Genomic DNA, 21307 nt, shown 5'->3' on the forward strand with positions numbered 1-21307 from the left:
TTAGACGGCGGTGGCCACAGCGTTGGCCATGCTTCGTCTGGGGTTTGAAGGTTGAAGAAGGAGAGATGAGAGAAAACGGCTGGGGCTCTTCTGTTTGGTTTAGGATGAGAAGAGAAAATGAAATTAGGTATAGGACTTACCCTATTATCCCATATATCAAAACGGCGTCGTTCCCTGATGGTTTGAAACGGTTGCGTTTCATGAAGCTGGAGTCTACTGTGTTTTGCTGGGGGGGTAATTGTGAGTGTGGCCATCCCAATTTTGTTTTGTCCCATTTCAATCCCTGAACCGAGCTTTGTTACAATTCTAAGTTTGTATCTTAATTTTCAGCGTGTTACATCTTAGTCCAGAACCATGTTAGGGCCATTTTAATGTTGTTTAGGCATTGGATGTGTAATTTGAGAAACTTTCAATTTGGTCATTTGCAGTATTTTGGTTGTATTATGTTTGCAGTACCCAAAAATGAAAATGTTATGAAAAAACTTGTTATTTATTTTTTATGTTTTAGTCCTTTTAATATTTTATGCATGTTTGTTAGGCTAATTTAGATGTATTTTAAATATATGCATGCATATATTATTTCGAGCATTTTTGTCCATACGCATAGAGTCAAGCGTAGTTTATTTGTATGTTGCATGTGTATATTATTTCGAGTATGTTGTCCATACGCATTTAGGTGTATTTCTTTTTAAAGCATGATTAGCCTCATTTACTTTAATCGCATGTTTAATTAATCTTTACATTAACATCACTTTGTATGATTCGCATGATAGCCTCACGTGCATGACTCGACTCTTGTTACATAATTGGATTAAGGGTAATATATTTTTAATTTAAAACTGTCGGAATGGCTTCTCTTAACTTACTAGAGAGTTGTTTTGACAATTTTAAATTAAAATTGTATCCCGTCAGTAACGCCTAATTAAATTTGGATATATGATAGTAAAATTTGGGAGCGAAAGAAAAGGAAATATTCGACTATTTAAACTTTTCGAGAAAAGGTCGTTAGAACTGAACTAAAGATATGGTCTTGGTATTTTAAAATAATCGAATATTCTTTATCTTTCTAATGACTTGGTAATTTTAAATTAAATCTATTTTGTTGCTTTGAATGTTGCAAATTTGCATTTTTGTTGTTTAAAGGGATCATTAATCAAATTAAATTTGAACTTATGAAATTCGTTGCAAAGAAATTAATTAATCAACTAGGTACCGATTTAGGGCGTTGTGGGGGTGCTAATTCTTCCCCACGCGTAACCGACTCCCGAACTTGGATTTTGGTAACGTAGACCGTAAATTTGCCGTTTTAATTAAAATTAATTTTTATTTAAAATGACAATGTTTTTGGGTGCCCAATCACACCCTAATCAAAGATTGGTGGAGACTCCTCGAACCTTATATTTTTATCGTAAAGGAATTTCTAATTTTTCGAAACGAGAGGTTTTCTAAAATCGCACTGTTTTTAATTAAAAAATCAATCATAATTAAAATGATGCGGTTTCTAAAATCTCGCTCCCCCACCCGTTTAAAAATCGTTTCGACAGCTTGGCGACTCCGCTGGGGACTTTTTTTTAGAGAGTCAAGCCGATGGTCGATTAATTAATGGTCTTTGCAAACAAAAGTTATAAGTTCATTTTAATTTGGTTTTTGATCCCTTGTTTGTGTTGAATTTCTTGTTTTCATTTTTATTTGTGATTTGGTTTACAAATAAATAGTTGTACTAACGTGTGATCTACATGTTTCAGTTTTCTAACCTTTAGTTTGTTGAGTTTCTTGGATCGAGGCAAAGGATTATGAGTTTCCCCACTGTTGCTAAACCTTCAATATTCAGAGCCTTCTAACTGTGCTCTGTCCCATTAAGTAGGGGTGAAAGTTACGCTTACGTGAGAAAAATTATTTTTCTCCGCACGGGCTTTAGCTAGTAACCTCTGGGGTACATGCCTTATGTCTACGAGAAAACATTGAGTTTCCTCGCATGGACATAGGGAAATGTATCCTCTCGAAATTGAACTTGATCCGTTTTAAGCCTATAATGGGTGAGGATCGAGGGTCTGGCAAGTTCAAGGGGGCACCAGCAAAGGACAATTCGAGGACCCTTTTAGTGATACCAGAACTCTGCCCGTCCTATGCTAAATCTCTGTCCACAAACATGGAGGGGAAACTCATTCTAATCTTTTCCTCGAATTTATTTATTTTTGCAAAAAGTATGCGAACTAGAGATCATGTGGTCAGGTTTATTTTTTGAGCAAGCATGTGAATTAGATACCATGCGGTTAGGATTTTTTGTGAATAACGAAACCTGAGAGTAGATACCATGTTGGGTAGGATCTACTAAAGCATGATTGGGTAGATATCATGTTGGGTAGATATCATGTGAATAAGGTTTAAGATGTATATATTTTCTATCTCCATGTTGTTTATGTATTCTTCGACTATTCATTGTATATACTAACACAGTTTTATTTTTGTTTGTGTTTTGTGTTTTATTTATTACTGCTGCATTGCATCATCATTCATGAAGAAAGGTGTTGATTCACAAGGTGGTCATAAAAGTAGAAGGCGGTCATAAAATGGACAAGAGCTTTCATAACAAGGAAGTGGATAACGCAGAAGTGAGGTCGTGGTCCGAGGAAACTTAGAGGAAGAAAGGTGACAGTTTGACTGAAGATTACATATCAGTACTACTAGAGGTTGCTCCGGTCAGTCTAAAGAAAAACGATTTGCAAGAGTTATGCGAAATTTGGGAAAGTTGAAATTCTGATGTGAAATACTCTTTCTGGCAAAAGTATGGTGACATCGCCCTTCTATTGTACGTGAAAGTAAACGAACCCCTAATCAAAGCTCTCATCCAGTTTTGGAATCCCGCATATAGCTGCTTCACTTTCAACAAGGAAGACATGACTCCCACGTTAGAAGAATACACCTCCTTGTTTCATTTCGAGACGATACACTTGGACCGAATCTACTCAAAAGCCTCAAGGACACAATCCTTTAAGAGCAAGCTCGCAAGGATTACTGGGATGGGAGAGAAGTGGGTTGCTGATCGAATCCAAAGGAAGGGAGAGTCCGATTGCTTCCCTTGGTCATACCTCAAGGAGCTTATCGTCAAGCATAGCGATATTGAGAAGAGCATATAGATGTTCGCCTTGGGAATTTATGGTTTGATGATTTTCCCGAAAGTTCTTTATCACGTGGAAGCCGCAGTGGTCGATTTATTCGAGTGTTTGGAAAGGAAGGTAAACCCTATTCCTGCGATTTTGGCCGAAACATTCAGAGCACTTAGCAGTTGCAGAAGAGCTGAGAGTAGCCGCTTCACCGGGTGTGTCCAGTTGCTTACTGTTTGGATACGCAGTCACTTCTGGAAAATTGACCGAGAGTATAGTCGACGGTTTTCTACGGCCTATTCACCCTTAAAAGATTTCCTCACTAAAGAGTGGCCAGAGCATCTCACCAGGAAGGATTGGGTTTCACTCTTCAGAAATTTACAGGAGCATGATATAGTGTGGCGTGTCCCCTGGTTAGCTTTTGTGGATGTGTTGTACAAATGCGGGGATTCTGATTGGGTAACCCTATTAGGGTTATGGGGTAGAGTAGGTTATGCGGCACTGATGGTACTGAGGCAATTTGGGGCACGCCAATTCGTCCCAGCTACATCCGGTCTGAAGGCATCTGAATTTGTGTACTGTGGAAATCACTACAAGAAGACTGCTCGTGCAATGTCAGAGGCGTGGAAGTCAACCTTTAGAACTGATTTCATAGCAGCTGAGGTCATGCTGACACCAGATTACGTGGCATGGAGGGCGGTGCGAAAGAATGATATCCTTCCGTTGGCGGATCGTGACCAAACAATTCCTTTGGAAGCACAGTTTAAATACGTACCGTCTAAGTTGGAGATACTGAAGAGTGAATTCGAAGCGAAAATCGCCAGGAAGGAAGCAGAGTGTGAGGCCCTTAGACAAAAGAATTTCATGTTGGACATCGATAGGGGGTTCTATAATACACAGTTTGAGCTTATGCGCAAGAGAAAGGATGAAGTGGAGGCCAATCTCACTAGTTTACAGAGCGATTACCAAAAGATGAGTCGAGCACGGGCAATTGCTGGCCTCGGGAGAACTTCAGAGCAGTGGCGGTTAGAGCTCCGGGCTGAGAGGGATCGTCGAGTTAGAGACGTCAGAGCCGAGAGAGAGCACCGAGTTAGAGAAGTAGAGACAGAGAAGAAGAAAAGAAATCAAGAACTTGAGTCCGAGAGAAGGTCCTGGGTTAGAGCACTGAAGAGCGAAAGGACAGAGGCTAAAGAGTTAAGACAAAGGTACACCTTGAGCAAGAAGCGAGAAGAAGAATTGCATGCTAATATTGAAGAACTCAGAATGAAGGCAAATAACATGCAACTTGAACTTGAGGTTAGAAAGGCAACATCGGGAGAGTGTGCTCCAAGGAAAACAGGATGAAGTATTCCTCTGGATAAAGAGGTGCGGAGCAAAGAACGAACGGATAGAGGTACTCAATCAAGAGATGCATGAAATGGAATCAAGGCATGAGGAAGAGTTAGCTCGAGCCAAGGCAAAGAATGAAGAGTACAATGCCTACGTTATGCAGCTTGAAAGTTCCTTATCTGCAGAAAACAGTCAGCGTTGCCCATTGGATCAAAGGGTTAGCCTCGAGGAGAACGCTGCTTTGCAAAAGAAGATTCATGATTTAGAGGCTGCCTTACGAAGCTGCCAGACACAAATCGCTGGTCTCGAGCGCACCGTCCAAGGCACCAGACTGCAATGGCAAAACTCAAACGATCACTTTAGAGACTGGAATACAAACGTGAATCACGTGATTCGAGAGACCATGAATCAGTTAAGCGGCGTTGCGAGGCAGTTGGGAGAGATGGACCTCCAAGCAAAAGTCATCCAGAGCTATACCAATCCAGCATCAGGCGTAGGAAAGAGGGTCGATTGGCTTGTCAATCAGATAGTAGAGCTGAACATGAGAGCTAGGCCATTTCTGTAATGGACTTTTCTTGTAAAGATGATGCTTTTGTCCTAAATGAAAGTTGTTCTAAGACTGATCGCGTCTTATGAATCAATGCCTTTCTACATGCATTTGCATTTTATTTGCAATTTAAGTTTTGTGTTGCATTCTTTATCACACTTTACATAATTTGCATTCATCCTCAAAGCATTAAGATTAACAATAAGGGATACATTACAGAATACTGGGAAATTTCAAGCATCACTATAACACAAGGAAGGCCATGGATGATAAGATTGCTCAAATTGAAAGAACTCAACTGCAATTGCAAGATGATCTAAGGAAAATGCAAGAAGATATGCTTAAGGCTCAAGAGGATATGTTGTCTAAGTTGGCAAATATGCTGGGAGGGAGAAATCCAGAGCACGGAAAGGCCCATGAGCAAACAAGTGAAGAACCACTTTACCCTCCAGGGTTTACCCCGGTACAGTCTCCGAATATCCAAGGAACATCTATTCATACCAAAGTACACATAAATCCTGACGGCATTGCAGTTAATCCACAACCGGGATCTTGTTCGCATCCCGAAGAAAGCCCATATCACTAGGTCCCGGACCTTGATGAAGAAGCAAAAAAGAGCGAAAACAAGTTGTTGCAGGAGCAATATAAGCAGCTAGCAAATGAAGTACAAGCTATGAAAGAAGATACCAGCTTGTATGGTCTCGACGCTAAGGAACTGAGTTTAGTTCCTGATCTGGTCCTACCTCCCAAGTTCAAAACTCCTGACTTCGAGAAATACGACGGTACCCAATGCCCTTCTGCCCATATCACAATGTTCTGCAGGAAAATGACTGGTTACGTAGGGGACGACCAGCTGTTGATCCACTGTTTCCAGGAAAGCTTAGTAGGCTCAGCATTGCGATGGTATAATCAACTAAGGAGAGTTGATGTCAGGACGTGGAAAGACCTGGCCAAATCTTTTCTTGACCAGTATAAGCATGTGAAGGACGTCAGGCCTAACAGAATTGTGCTACAAGCAATGGAGAAAAAGCATAGTGAAAGTTTCAGACAATATGCTCAGAGGTGGAGAGAGGTAGCAGTACAAGTCCACCCACCGTTGGTAGAGGAGGAAACGAACCTACTTTTTGTTAATACCTTGAAGGCTCCATTTTTCTCACATTTTGTTGGTAATCCTTCTCGAAGTTTTGCTGATATAGTTACGGCGGGAGAAATGATTGAAATGGCGATTAAAAGCGGGAAGCTTGAGGGAGGAGATTCCAGCAAGAAACAGCCGATGAGGAAGAAGGAAAACGAAGTCAGCAACATAAGGCAATATGATTCCCATAATATCACAGTGTCCAGACCACAGGGAACGGTAGCATCACCCCAAATTGACAATAGACAAGGGGCAAGAGATCCAAGGAGAGAGAGGCCTCAATTTGATCCGATTCCTATGACTTATAAGAAGTTATTCCACGAATTATATGATCGACATGTAGTCTCACCTTATCATGTGGACCCTATACAACCCCCGTATCCCAAGTGGTATGATGCTAGTGCTAAGTGTGAATACCATGCAGGGGTTTCTGGACATTCTATTGAAAATTGTCCCGCTTTCAAAAAGGTCGTCCAAGCTCTGAGGAGAAGAAACGTCATCAATTTTGGTGACAGTGAACAGCCAAACATAGCCCAGAATCCATTGCCAAACCATGCAGGAGCCGGGATTAATACAGTCGTTGAAGAGAAAGGAAGAATGACTGTAAAAAATATTAGTGAGGTGATGTCACCCATGTCTTGGGTGTGGTGCCAAATGGTCAAGGTAGGACTATTAAAGACTAATCTGCCATGTAAACAGTTCAACAATGAAGAGATGTGCCACTACCATAACTGCACGAGACACAGTATACAACAGTGTTCTGATTTCTTAGGGCTGGTACAAGAGATGATGGATAGTAAGGAAATCGAGTTCTTCAAAGAAATGGCTGAGAAAGAAGAAGCGGAAATTTATGCCTCTGAGGGATCATCCAAAGGGGTCTATAGTGCTAGTTGTCCCCTCGTCATTACTCCCAAGAATCGAGTGGCTGGGAAGGTAGATCCAAAGGTGATTATTACACCTCCCTCTCCGTTCCCGTACAAAGACAATAAACAGGTACCCTGGAGATATACTTGTCAAATAGGAGAGGTGACAAAGCAACAGGAAGAGGTAGATGAAGTGGGACACATGACCAGGAGTGGTAGATGTTATCACAAAGAACCTGAGAAAAAGATTGCTGTCGAGAAAGGAAAAAGTATCGATGTGCAGATAAGAGAAGATGAACCCATCGTCAATGAGCCAGTAACGGAGAATGAAGCGATGGAATTTTTAAAATTTTTGAAACATAGTGAATACAGTATTGTTGAGCAACTGCACAAGCTGCCTGCCCGTATTTCTGTCCTATCACTTCTTCTGAGTTCAGAGGCTCATCGCAACGCCCTGTTAAAAGTTTTAAACCAAACCTTTGTCCCGAAGGAGATACCCACAGAAAAGCTGGACCGACTAGTTGCCAACATCCAGGCCGATAATTTTTTATCTTTTTCTGAGGACGAGATCCCTTCTGGGATGATTGGCAATCATAAGGCCCTACACATCACAGTTAGGTGCAAAGGGCATGTTCTATCCAGAGTACTGATAGATAACGGTTCGGCGTTAAATGTGATGCCCTTGGTGACCCTGAAAAAACTGCCAGTAGATAGCACCCTGATGAGAAGCTGTCAAACTGTGGTTCGAGCTTTTGATGGAACGAAGAGAGAAGTTCTAGGCAAGATTGATATCCCTTTGACTATTGGCCCGGCGATATACGAAGTGGATTTTCTTGTGATGGACATCATGCCTACATACAACTGTTTATTGGGAAGGCCCTGGATTCATCAGGCCGGTGCGGTTCCGTCAACGTTGCACCAAAGGATAAAATTTGCAATTGATGGGAGGCTTATATGCATTCATGCTGAAGAAGACATTATTGCTTCGGTTTCTACTACTGCTCCATACGTTGAAGTGGAAGAGCAAGCTGTTGAATGTTCTTTCAGATCGTTAGAATATATCAATGCCATGTTTGTGGCAGAAGGAAAGAAGATCCCGAAGCCTAGATTGTCAAACTGCACCAAAATGGGGCTTAAGCTGACTCTTGGAAGAGGAGCAAAAACTGGCAAAGGGTTTGGACGTCGGTTGCAAGGATTGGTGGGCCCAATCTACCCTGTAACTAAAAGAGACAGGTTCGGTTTAGGGTATCAGCCGACTTTAAAAGAAAAACTGAGAAGCATCAAGAAGATTCAGGAATTGAGAAAGGCAAGATTGACTGGTGAGGACTCAAGCTGGGAGCCCATGACATTCCCGCCATTGAGCAGCATTTTCGTATCAGGAGGATATATGTTTCAAGGGACTTTGGAAAGCAGTAAAGTGATAGTTGAGAATGCCTTGGAGGACTTGGGCATTAATGTCATAACCGATGAGGAGTTCAAAGAAATGAGAGCTACGGGCATTTACCCTGCGCCACTGGGCTTTGTGTTGAACAACTGGACTGCGGAGGAATTGCCTGTAGTTTACAAATCTTTTGCAGAGTAATACACTAGAACTCTTCCCTATTGTTCATACCCTGGGACAGTAGGTGATTTGATGTAAAGGGTTAAGTTGTGTGTTTTTACTTGCTTTCAATAAAAGATGTGTTTTGTTAATTCCCAAATGGCAAACATTTCCTCATGCATTTTTGTTTGAATATACGCATATATTATTTCTTTCTATTTGTTTATATGGGAAAAGATTCTCCCATATGTATATATGTATATATATCTTCTTTTTCGTTATCCTTTCAGGAACTCAGATATCAATAATACGAATGCTAATGACTCTGACCCGGAGATTGATTTTGAGATGCCCATATGTCAAGGGGAAATCGAAGGTTGTGATGATGAGGAGGGATGTGAACCACCCTCAGAATTACTAAAGATGGTGGAACAGGAAGATGAACAGATTCTGCCTCACGAAGAGCTTACAGAGATCTTGAACCTGGGCACAGATGAGGATAGAAAGGAAGTAAAGATTGGTACCACCCTGTCTGCTGAAGGAAGGCAAAGCTTGATAGAATTACTTCAAGAATTCAAGGATGTATTTGCTTGGTCGTACGAGGACATGCCAGGGCTGGATACAGAATTGGTTGTCCATAAATTACCGATAAAGCCTGATTGTAAGCCCGTACAACAGAAACTGAGAAGAATGAGACCCGAGATGCTGCTCAAGATTAAAGAAGAAGTGAAGAAACAATTTGATGTTGGGTTTCTCACAGTGGCCAAATATCCTGAGTGGGTAGCAAATATTGTCCCAGTACCAAAGAAGGATGGGAAGGTACGAATGTGTGTCGACTATAGAGATCTGAATAGAGCTAGTCCAAAGGATAATTTTCCTTTGCCACATATAGATACGTTAGTGGACAATACTGCTGGAAATTCCTTATTCTCATTTATGGATGGTTTCTCCGGCTATAATCAAATTAAAATGTACCCTGAAGATATGGAGAAAACAACGTTTGTCACTATGTGGGGGACGTTTTGCTATAAGGTCATGCCGTTTGGATTAAAGAATGTAGGGGCAACCTATTAGAGGGCCATGGTGACGTTGTTTCATGACATGATGCATAAAGAAATTGAAGTCTATGTCGATGATATGATTGTCAAAGCCAAGACGGAGGAGGAACATATCGAGAATTTGAGGAAGCTCTTTCAAAGATTAAAGAAGTGCCAACTAAAACTTAACCCAAATAAGTGTACTTTTGGGGTGACATCGGGAAAACTGTTGGGATTCGTAGTGAGCCGAAAGGGAATTGAAATAGATCCCGATAAAGTAAAAGCCATTCAAGATTTGCCAGCCCCAAGAACACAGAAAGAGGTTCGAGGATTTTTGGGGAGATTAAATTACATCGCTCGGTTTATCTCGCAGCTGACTGAAAGATGTGATCCCATATTCCGCCTTCTTCGTAAGAATGATTCAGGAGAATAGAGTGAGGATTGCCGAGAGGCTTTTGAGGCAGTAAAGAGATATCTTTCGAATACTCCGATCCTAGCGCCACCTATCCCAAGAAAGCCTTTAATTCTTTACTTGTCCGTTTATGACAATTCAATGGGATGTGTGTTGGGGCAACATGATCAAACTGAGAAGAGGGAGAGGGCTATCTACTATCTCAGTAAGAAGTTCACTGAGTGTGAGGCCAGATACTCACCAATTGAAAAATTGTGTTGCGCTTTAGTGTGGGCTACCAGAAGACTTAGACAGTATATGTTGTATCATACTACCTGGCTCATATCTAAGCTGGACCCTTTAAAGTATCTAATGGGGGTACCTGCATTGTCTGGAAGGTTAGCCCGTTGGCAAATCCTGTTGTCCGAATTTGATATCCAGTATGTAAGCCAGAAGGCAGTTAAAGGGAGCGCCATAGCAGAATTCATTGCGAGTAGGGCTTCAAAAGAATATGAACAGTTGAACTTCGATTTTCCAGATGAGGATTTAATGGCTATCTCGGAGGAAGAAACAGTTGCGCTCACCGGTAAATACTGGAAGATGAACTTTGATGGTGCTTCAAACGCCTTGGGGCATGGGATTGGGGCAATCTTGGTCTCACCAAGTGAAGAGCATTATCCTTTTACCAGTCGGCTCAATTTTGATTGTACAAACAATATGGCTGAATATGAGGCTTGTGTTATGGGTCTTAGAGCAGCTATTGAACTCAAAGCAAAAATGCTGAGGGTATATGGGGATTCAGCTTTGGTAATTTACCAGCTCAGAGGTGAATGGGAAACGAAAGGTCCCAAACTTGTGGAATATCGTAAACTAGTTCTGGGACTTATTGAAGAATTTGAAGAAGTGACTTTCAATTACCTCCCCATAGAAGAAAATCAAATGGCAGACGCCTTGGCTACTTTGGCAGCGGCCTTTAAGATGAACGAGCATTCAAGTATGATGCCTATTGAGATGAAGGCTTATGAGTATCCAGCCCACTGCTTTAACATTGAAGAAGAAGATGATGGAGGACCTTGGTACTATGATATCTTTCAGTATATAAGATATCAAAGTTACCCCGAACAGGCAATTGAGAATGACAAAAGAACCATTAGAAGAATGGCAGCAGGGTATGTGCTTAATGATGAGACCTTATATAAGAAAAGCATGGATCAGGTCTTATTAAGGTGTGTGGACACTAAAGAAGCGAAAATGATTCTTGAAGAAGTACATGAAGGAATATGTGGCACCCATGCTAATGGGCATGTAATGGCCAGACAGATTATGAGATTTGGGTATTATTGGTCAACTATGGAAACTGATTGCATCAATTATGCCCGAAAGTGTCACAAGTGTCAGATTTATGGGGATAGAATGCACACCCCTCCTCATCCGTTGCATGTGATGACAGCTCCGTGGCCGTTTTCTATGTGGGGCATGGATGTTATTGGGCAAATTTTTCCGAAAGCGTCAAATGGTCATCGCTTCATTTTGGTAGCAATAGATTACTTCACCAAGTGGGTAGAAGCAGCTTCCTATGCAAGTGTTACCCAGTCAACGATATGTAGGTTCTTGAAGAAGGAAATCATCTGCAGATATGGCTTACCAGAGAGAATTATCTCTGACAATGCATTGAACTTAAACAACAAGATGATGAAATCTGTATGTGAGCAATTCAAAATAAAGCATCATAATTCCACGGTTTATCGCCCAAAGATGAATGGGGCAGTGGAGGCGGCTAATAAGAACATTAAGAGGCTTATAGAGAAGATGACTGAAAATTATAAGGATTGGCATGAGAAGTTTCCATTTGCTTTGTTTGCCAATCGGACTTCTGTACGGACGTCAACTGGGGCAACTCCGTTTTCTCTAGTTTATGGGATGGAAGCTGTCCTCCCTATTGAAGTGGAAATTCCCTCGCTCCGGGTTTTATCGGAGGTGAAGCTAAATGAGGCAGAATGGGTACAGGCCAGATATGACCAATTGAATCTGATTGAAGAAAAGAGATTGAAGGCTATTTGTCACGGTCAGATATACCAGAAGCGGATGATACGCGCACATGATAAGAAAGTTCGCCCTCGAGAAATCCACGAAGGAGATTTGGTGCTCAGGAGGATATTGCCCATTCAAAAAGATTTCCGAGGGAAATGGATGCCCAAGTGGGAAGGACCCTATGTTGTCAAGAAAGCCTTCTCTGGGGGAGCTCTAGTCTTAACTGAGATGGATGGGTCTGAATTACCTTATCCAGTGAATTCTGACGCAGTTAAGAAGTATTTTGCTTGAAGAAAAAGAAGAAGAAAAATGAGTGAAAAAATATAATAAAAAAATTAAAAATGAATGAAAAAATGAGGGTTCAAGATGAAAACTCGAAAAGGGCGTCTTGAAACCAAAGGAGGTCGAGTCGAAAACCCGCAAAGGGCGACTTGAGTTTTAAATTCAGAGTTCGTGTATGGTGGAGGATCTGAATTGTTTTGGGGAGTAGGAAGAGCTCCTGACATGGGTAACGACAATGGCCATGGGGGTTGAGACCAAAGATTAATGAGTCTCGATGGGGACAACCAGAGGAGGAATTGAATGCACGTGAGATTTAATATTGGTTTATGGCATCTAATAATGGGAGATTTTGGGGTTCAGAAAGAGTTTTTCACTCTTAGGTGTCATCACCATTTTGGAGATCCTTTTGACAGAAGCTACACTCGAGTCATTCTGACGGCGTGCCAGTTCAAAAGCATTTGTGTTATTGATATTTGAAGACACCTATCCTTTGGTTCTTTTCCGATTAAAAGTTTGTCATGTAGTTGCCTAAAAATTCTTCGCATTTATATAAATAAAGAGATATTTTACCTTCTTAATTTCCCTTTTACAAGCATCTAATTTTGAAAAAGTTAAAACGCATAGCTTAACTTGTGGTACATGAGATCATTTTGTATTATTATGCAAAAGGTTTTGGAAATGCAGGTATTCTGAAGCTAGCAATGGTTTTACCCATAAGCTTGTAGGGTTGCGAAAAGCTAAAACTTTGGAATTCATAGACAATCTTAACCATTAATAGATGACCCAAAGAAATTATCATTTATCAAGAAGTTGGTCATGTGTATCGGCAGGTTTCAAGAAAGAAAGAAGTCAAAGTCCTGTCGAGCCAAAAGATATGGTATTGAGAGTGTTAGCTGGGGTGAACGGGTCAAATGCTCTGTACCCGAAACGAAATCGAGTTCCATTGAAATCAAAAGAGATGATGTTCCTTCGAAGAAGAAAATGCATTAAATTGCACATTTGCATACCTTTTAGGCATGAATAGGATCATGACATTGCATGACGACTTAAATATTTACAGGTTTCCCAACGATTGTTGAAGATTGTTCGAGTCTCATACTCTCTGAAGAAATAGGGAGCAGACACGATTGTTGAAGATTGTTCGAGTTTCATACTCTCTGGAGAAATAGGGAGCAGACACGATTGTTGAAGATTATTCGAGTCTCATACTCTCTGAAGAAATAGGGAGCAGACACGATTGTTGAAGATTGTTCGAGTCTCATACTCTCTGAAGAAATAGGGAGTAGACACGATTGTTGAAGATTGTTCGAGTCTCATACTCTCTGAAGAAATAGGGAGCAGACACGATTATTGAAGATTATTCGAGTCTCATACTCTCTGAAGAAATAGGGAGCAGACACGATTGTTGAAGATTGTTCGAGTCTTATACTCCCTAGAGAAAGAGGGAGCAAACTCGTTTGAAGAAGATATTCGAGTTCTATTCTCCCTGAAAAAAGAGGGAGTGAACCCGTTTAAAGACGTTCGAGTTCCATACTCCCTAGATAAAGAGGGAACGAACCCGTAAGAAGAAGATGTTCGAGTTCTATACTCTCTGAAGGACTGGGGAGCTGACGCGGTTTTTGAAGATGCCCCAGTTCTATTCTCCGGGAGAAAGAGGGAGCGAACCCGTTTTCAAAAGATTTTTTCAACTCTCACTCACCCTAGAGGAAGAGTGGAGCGGATGAGTCTATCAAAGTTCTTATGGTCGGACAAACTTGATCATCTTTTGATCTTTACTCTATTCTCGTTATACAACAATGAGCAAAGAGGGGCAGCTGTAGATGCTCGATTTGTCCGGGATTATTTGAGTTTAATTCGGGTTTTATTATTGTTATTTTGGTTATTATTATAAGTTTGGTATTATGTAGTTATTAATATATATATATATATATATATATGCGGATAAGTAATTAAATAGTTAAATAATTAAATAATTAAATATATAAAATATGCACTAAATATTTCCATTTTTGTTACAGGCCGAACCAAACAGGCTTGAACCAATGAAAAACACAACAGCCCGGTTGTTATGGGCCCAACTCTAGAAAACCTAAACCCGTTAGGGTTCCCTGTCACAGCCTCCAGCACCGTATCATTGAAGGCCGTTGGATCTGGATTCAAGATCCAACGGTTCCCAACTCCCAGCAATCCCCGAGCCAGCTGCAGTCTCACGTGAAGCCAACCCTGCTATCAGATCACGCACGCCCAACCGGACAATAGCTCACCTCCCCACAGCTGCTGCCCGTGATCTGCTCTCGCCAGTGCCCTGCAAACACACGAAACAAGAAGCAGAACGAGAGGCACGGAGAAATCGAGGAGAGAAAACCAACAACAAAAAAATAGATATAGAGAGGGACCAAAGAAGAAGAAAGGGGGGCGGATGAACGAGGGAACAAAAAAAAACGAAAGAAAAGGAGAGTAGAGGGGACTCTCAGTCATCAGCAACAGGGAAGAACAGCAAAAAGGAAAAAAGAACCAGCCATTATCAACCAAAGAACCAACAAAAACCGGGACCCATCCGTAGAAAGGAGAGAATAGTGGCAAACGAAAGGTTACCTTTTAACTTTCGTCGTCTTCGCTAGGAATCAGGACCCCGTCTAGGAGAAGGTAAACTCTTTACCTTCGATTTGCTCTGGAGTCACCTCTAGAGTCATGCATGTTTGTTTTAGGTTTCAAACTGTGGGTATTCAAAGGTTTCTGGAAGTTTGGTTCGTGATGAGGGTCGGTTTGGGTAATGGTTTGACTCCTTATCAGAGTCCTTGAAGTCACGGTGGCGGTGGGTTTAGTTTGTTAGGGTTCATGACTCGGCTAGAACCTAGGTTTTGGGGGGCCTAGTTTTCACCAAGGAGGCTCGAACTAGGGGTTCAGGGTTGTGAGGGTTTGACTTCTCATCGGAGTCCTCCAGAGAGGGGAAAGGTCACGGTGGCCGTAGTGTTGTGAGGTTACTAGAGGGTGAAGCCGGTCGGGTTTTCAAGTTTAGTTTGGGCTTAGATCGCTGGTTTAGGTTGGTATTTGAAGGGGTGTCGTCGGAGGAAGTTTAGAGGACGTCTCGGCTCCTCATCGGAGCCATTAGACGGCGGTGGCCACGGCGTTGGCCATGCTTCGTCTGGGGTTTGAAGGTTGAAGAAGGAGAGATGAGAGAAAACGGCTGGGGCTCTTCTGTTTGGTTTATGATGAGAAGAGAAAATGAAATTAGGTATAGGACTTACCCTATTATCCCATATGTCAAAACGGCGTCGTTCCCTGATGGTTTGAAACGGTTGCGTTTCATGAAGCTGGAGTCTACTGTGTTTTGCTAGGGGGGGTAATTGTGAGTGTGGTCATCCCAATTTTGTTTTGTCCTATTTCAATCCCTGAACCGAGCTTTGTTACAATTCTAAGTTTGTATCTTAATTTTCAGCGTGTTACATCTTAGTCCAGAACCATGTTAGGGCCATTTTAATGTTGTTTAGGCATTGGATGTGTAATTTGAGAAACTTTCAATTTGGTCATTTGCAGTATTTTGGTTGTATTATGTTTGCAGTACCCAAAAATGAAAATGTTATGAAAAAACTTGTTATTTATTTTTTATGTTTTAGTCCTTTTAATATTTTATGCATGTTTGTTAGGCTAATTTAGATTTATTTTAAATATATGCATGCGTATATTATTTCGAGCATTTTTGTCCATACGCATAGAGTCAAGCGTAGTTTATTTGTATGTTGCATGTGTATATTATTTCGAGCATGTTGTCCATACGCACTTAGGTGTATTTCTTTTTAAAGCATGATTAGCCTCATTTACTTTAATCGCATGTTTAATTAATCTTTACATTAACATCACTTTGTATGATTCGCATGATAGCCTCACGTGCATGACTCGACTCTTGTTACATAATTGGATTAAGGGTAATATATTTTTAATTTAAAACTGTCGGAATGGCTTCTCTTAACTTATTAGAGAGTTGTTTTGACAATTTTAAATTAAAATTGTATCCCGTCAGTAACGCCTAATTAAATTTGGATATATCATAGTAAAATTTGGGAGCGAAAGAAAAGGAAATATTCGACTATTTAAACTTTTCGAGAAAAGGTCGTTAGAACTGAACTAAAGATCTGGTCTTGATATTTTTAAATAATCGAATATTCTTTATCTTTCTAATGACTTGGTAATTTTAAATTAAATCTATTTTGTTGCTTTGAATGTTGCAAATTTGCATTTTTGTTGTTTAAAGGGATCATTAATCAAATTAAATTTGAACTTACGAAATTCGTTGCAAAGAAATTAATTAATCAACTAGGTACCGATTTAGGGCGTTGTGGGGGTGCTAATCCTTCCCCACGCGTAACCGACTCTCGAACTTGGATTTTGGTAACGTAGACCGTAAATTTTTCCGTTTTAATTAAAATTAATTTTTATTTAAAATGACAATGTTTTTGGGTGCCCAATCACACCCTAATCAAAGATTGGTGGCGACTCCTCGAACCTTATATTTTATCGTAAAGGAATTTCCAATTTTTCGAAACGAGAGGTTTTCTAAAATCGCACTGTTTTTAATTAAAAAATCAATCCTAATTAAAATGATGCGGTTTCTAAAATCTCGCTCCCCCACCCGTTTAAAAATCGTTTCGACAAAACCGGTATATACGCTGGCTTTGCCTTGTCCATGAATCCATGCGAATGCACTTTTTCAGCGAAAGAAAAATTGCATGGAATTTTTTTATATATAAAGAAAAACGAAGTTTTAAGTAAAATAAAAGCATTTGATATTTCATTTTTGTCGTTAAATTTACATTTTATTGATTAAGTTGTCACACTCTTAATGCTACATATATAATAAATCTACACTTATTCTTTGATATTACAAGTTACTTTAACATTAATTTTTTTTGTTACCCTTTTGGACATATCCGGGTTGCACACCTGATTTGGTGGGTGAGTTTCTCAACGGGGATTTTATGCATACACAAGGACTTAAGCATGAGACCTTACTTAAGAGAGATCAAGCAGCTTATTATTTGAATCAATACCGTTGATTTACTTTAACATTAATTTAATTAGAAAACAATTATTTTTATACTTTAAGTATAGTAAATATTATTATAAAAAATATTTTTATTCACTCATATAACATATACAAAAAAATATAATATAATTAATAAAAATCAAAATTATAAAATAACAACAATGAAAGTACATCGTTGGTATGGCTATTAAATTGGTAACTGTTACTGCTATTACTACCGTTGCATTAATATTTTACTGAAAATGATATATACATTTTCTTTTATAATTTTAAATCCATAAAATTAATATTTTCCCTTCATTATTTCCTTTGTTTTTTTCTTTAAATAATTTGTTTAATGCCTTAAATAAGTTAATGAAACTTAAAGGCTATAAAGTATAAAAATTAATATGGGTTGGTTCAAGTGATAAGTAGTTTGATATCGTTTAAGTAAGGTCTCGAGTTCGAATCTTTGTGTATACAGAAAATCCCTATTTGGAGACTCACCCACCAAAATCAAGTGTGCGATGAGGGTTGATTCGTCATAGTCAAGACAAAATCTTGAAATCGAGAGAGAAAAAAAATCAGAATTTAACTAAAAAATTATTATTAGTGGAGTAATAAAGAATTTATCAATAAGTTCACGAGTCACGAGTGAGTAAAAACATTAATCAACTTATTTAGACACCATAATGTAATTACATAGAAATGTAATTTCTATCTTAATAATTATATTATGAAAGTATAATTATTAGAAACTCTATCTATCTACCAAGAGAGATTAGTTCAAGTGGTAAGTAACTTGATATCGCGTAAGTAATATTTCAAGTTTGAGTTATTATGTATGCATAAAATCTATGATGGGAGATTCATCCACAAAATTCAAATGTGTGACGCAGATTAATGCAGACTAATAAAGACGAAACCTTAGAATCAGGAGGACCAAAAAAAATCTAACTATCTAGATATGTTTGGCAAGGACAATGTAATTGCATCTTAATTTTTAATATCATATTTGATCATACATATTATAATTATGTAATTTAAATTTTAAATAATATTATTCATTATAAAAACAATCTTAAACGTATATATTTTTATAAATATTTAAGTATTTGGAAGTAAAAAAATATTAATAAAAATAAAACTATCAAGATTGAATAAAGATGTTATAAATATATATTATATAATATATATTATAGAATTCAAACATGTAAGAATAATAATAAATTGTAAATTGATGTTATTAAAAAATGAGAAAATTAATATATACTCCCTTTGTCTCATTAAATTTGTCTACTGTTGACTTTTTTAGTCAATTTTTTTTAATTTTAACTTATTATTATTTAAAAAAAATTATTGATAAAATTATAAAAAATATTTTAAATACCTTAAATAAAGTAGTTTTTGATTATCTATTTTATAAGGTTTAATTATTTAAAATAATCATAATCAAATTTAAAAATTTTAACTTTTTAAAAAAATCAATAATTTAATAATTTAGTGGGACAGACACTTGATGTATATATATAAAAATGGGAGTTCAAATGTTACATATATAAAGATGATGTTTTAAGGAAAAATGTACATACATAAAATTGGTAATATTATTATAAAATTATAAAACAATAATAATAATAATAAATCTACCATGAACCAGTTGATCTAGTGGGATGAGACACTGAATTTCTTAAGCAAGGTCAGAGGTTTGAATATTGACGTTTGTGAATGGAGCAAATTGGGTTAAGAGGGTTGTTATTGTCTCTGCAGCATTCGATCTGAATTAGTTGATCAATAAATCGAATACGAGTTATTAATTAATAATAATAATAATAAATCTTAATTTATGGAATAATAAAAATATTCATAAAAAAATAAAGAGCACAATTATGTAGCATCAATTCTCAATCTTCTTTCAATGGAAGAGTGTAATAGGAGACTTCCAATTATATTAAATTTAGAGAGATCCATAAATTGGTACGGTTGTCTAAACATATTACAAACTATATAATTATATACTCAAATTGAATCAAGCGATCTCAATAGTTAAAAAGATAATTGTTTTCAGAGTCTTCGGATTCAAAAACTAGTAAGTAGTAACTATAGAATATTTGAATGTTCATTATTAAACGATTGAATCTTTTGAACATATATTACTACTTATAAATATAATTAACTTCGAGCGTTCGTAAAGAAACAGTCGAGGCTAATTACATTTTGTTAATACTAAGAGATCCCAAACTTATCGAGAATGTCAAAAATGAAAATTTTAAACCCTACACAAATAATCCAAACTTATTTTTTTTTATTTCCCATCTTCCCCCGGAAAGCTTGAAAATGAAATTAAAGTAATTAAATAAAAAGAATAAGAAATATTAGAAAATTGAAGACAATTCCATCATTTGATTCATGTCTTCTACTTGACCTGCAGAACTTTCATCCAAAAACCACTTCTCAAGAAACGATAATGGAGGATTATCGTTATCGTTATCGTTATCATCATCGTCATTATTATTAAGATTTTTCAGATGACCAGCTTTTGGCTTCTTTTCTGGGTTCAACCTTTCACCATTTCCAGAATCTTGAAAAGTACCCTTTGAAGTAGAGTTCTCCATTAATGCAACGTTGTTCATGTTTTCGAACGATAGAATCGATTCTAACTGACCGTCTCCATGGGAGATCAAATCACAGTTCGCAGTAGCAGAAGAAGAGCTCCGAATACTGTCACCGTTAACCTTGGGAGACGATCTCATCCAACCTTGAAGAAGACGAGAAATATTCTCAGTGCTCGAAGCATACGAAGAAGAAGAAGTAGAAGAGCTTTGGCTTAGCTTAACATTGCTCGAACCAGATCGAGCGTCGGTACCAAAACCTAAGCTCTTTCTATCCTCCGAATCGATCTCATCGGTAGCAGCCGCCACTGAAGAAGGCTCCAAAACTGACTGGAACTTCCTGAGTTTTTTCTTCAAGTGAGTGTTCCAATAGTTCTTTATGTCATTATCTGTTCTTTGCGGCAAATACGATGCTATGGCTGCCCATCTATAACCAAAACAAACAAACAAAAAAACGCATAATATTGAAGGAAAAACGATCAAAGCTCGAAATCCGATTCAAAAAAAAAAGAGGAAAAGATTTGACAATTACTTGTTACCCAATAATGCTTGCAAATGAACAATCATCCCTTCTTCATGAGGAGTGAAGTTGCCTCTTTTGATTCCTGGTCTGAGATAATTAGTCCATCTAAGCCTGCAACTTTTGCTGCATCTCATCAACCCTAAACAGATCTGGATCAGCCAAACAAACCTATGAAATTCAATCAAAATCTGAAACAGATTAAGTTAATATATATATACCAGTATTGGCGGGGACTGATCTCCAGTTTCCAGGACCATGTTCTTGAATGTAAGAGACGAGGATGATGTCTTCTTCAGGAGTCCATGGACCTTTCTTCATACCTACTTTATCACAGCATGGTGGTCTTCCCATGGCTTCCCTTTGCTGCTTCTTCTCTTCCCCTTTGGTTTTCAGTTATGGAGCTTTCAAATAGTGCCATCACCATGTGAGTGGCATATATAAAGTAGGGAGGGAGATATTAATAGCATCTTAATTACTTTTACTTTTACTAAAAGAAATAATTTTATCATGTCATTTCGATCTTAAGTAAACAGCATCTTAATAGTGAGCGATAACACTTAAGAAAAAGAGAATTGTTTTAGGTTTTGTCTTAAGATTTTTTCTAAAAATAAATAAATAATTTATGTCGATTTTAGTGTGTAGAAATTGACACATGATTTTCTGTTAAGAAGAACGAACCTCATATTTGATAATTTATATTATAAATTTAAGATACACAATTACAAAATTTTAGAAGAGACGTAGTTAGATCATCTATAAAAAATATAAAAAATAATTAAATTTTATAAAATTCACTACTTGTGTAAAATTTTGTATACCATGAAAACAAACTAAATGAGTCGTACTTTATTTTTTTTTAATTTAATATTTTGATTGATAAATAAACATGT

General features: G+C 38.2%; 1 protein-coding gene and 1 long non-coding RNA gene across 2 annotated transcripts in view; both read right to left on the reverse strand.

The window, feature by feature from the left end:
- LOC120208287 overlaps window positions 1–18942 on the reverse strand; it is a 28375-nt gene extending 9433 nt beyond the window's left edge. Inside the window, exons 1-4 of the long non-coding RNA XR_005524302.1 lie at window positions 18933–18942; window positions 11027–11034; window positions 2673–2684; window positions 339–340 (exon numbers count right to left, since the gene is read on the reverse strand). This is a non-coding gene — a long non-coding RNA (uncharacterized LOC120208287). The remainder of the gene's footprint in view (window positions 1–338; window positions 341–2672; window positions 2685–11026; window positions 11035–18932) is intronic.
- A 712-nt stretch (window positions 18943–19654) lies between these two features.
- LOC120208275 (transcription factor MYB60-like) lies at window positions 19655–20811 on the reverse strand. Its single transcript, XM_039207586.1, has 3 exons — window positions 20636–20811; window positions 20427–20556; window positions 19655–20321 (listed from the first exon to the last, which is right to left on the reverse strand). Exons 1-3 carry the CDS (start codon window positions 20766–20768, stop codon window positions 19658–19660), a joined length of 927 nt encoding a protein of 308 aa, XP_039063517.1. The 5' UTR covers window positions 20769–20811; the 3' UTR covers window positions 19655–19657.
- Between the last annotated feature and the right edge of the window lie 496 nt (window positions 20812–21307).

The sequence above is a fragment of the Hibiscus syriacus genome, unplaced genomic scaffold, assembly GCF_006381635.1.
Source record: "Hibiscus syriacus cultivar Baekdansim isolate YM2019G1 unplaced genomic scaffold, ASM638163v2 tig00016115_pilon, whole genome shotgun sequence".
Taxonomy (NCBI): domain Eukaryota; kingdom Viridiplantae; phylum Streptophyta; class Magnoliopsida; order Malvales; family Malvaceae; genus Hibiscus; species Hibiscus syriacus.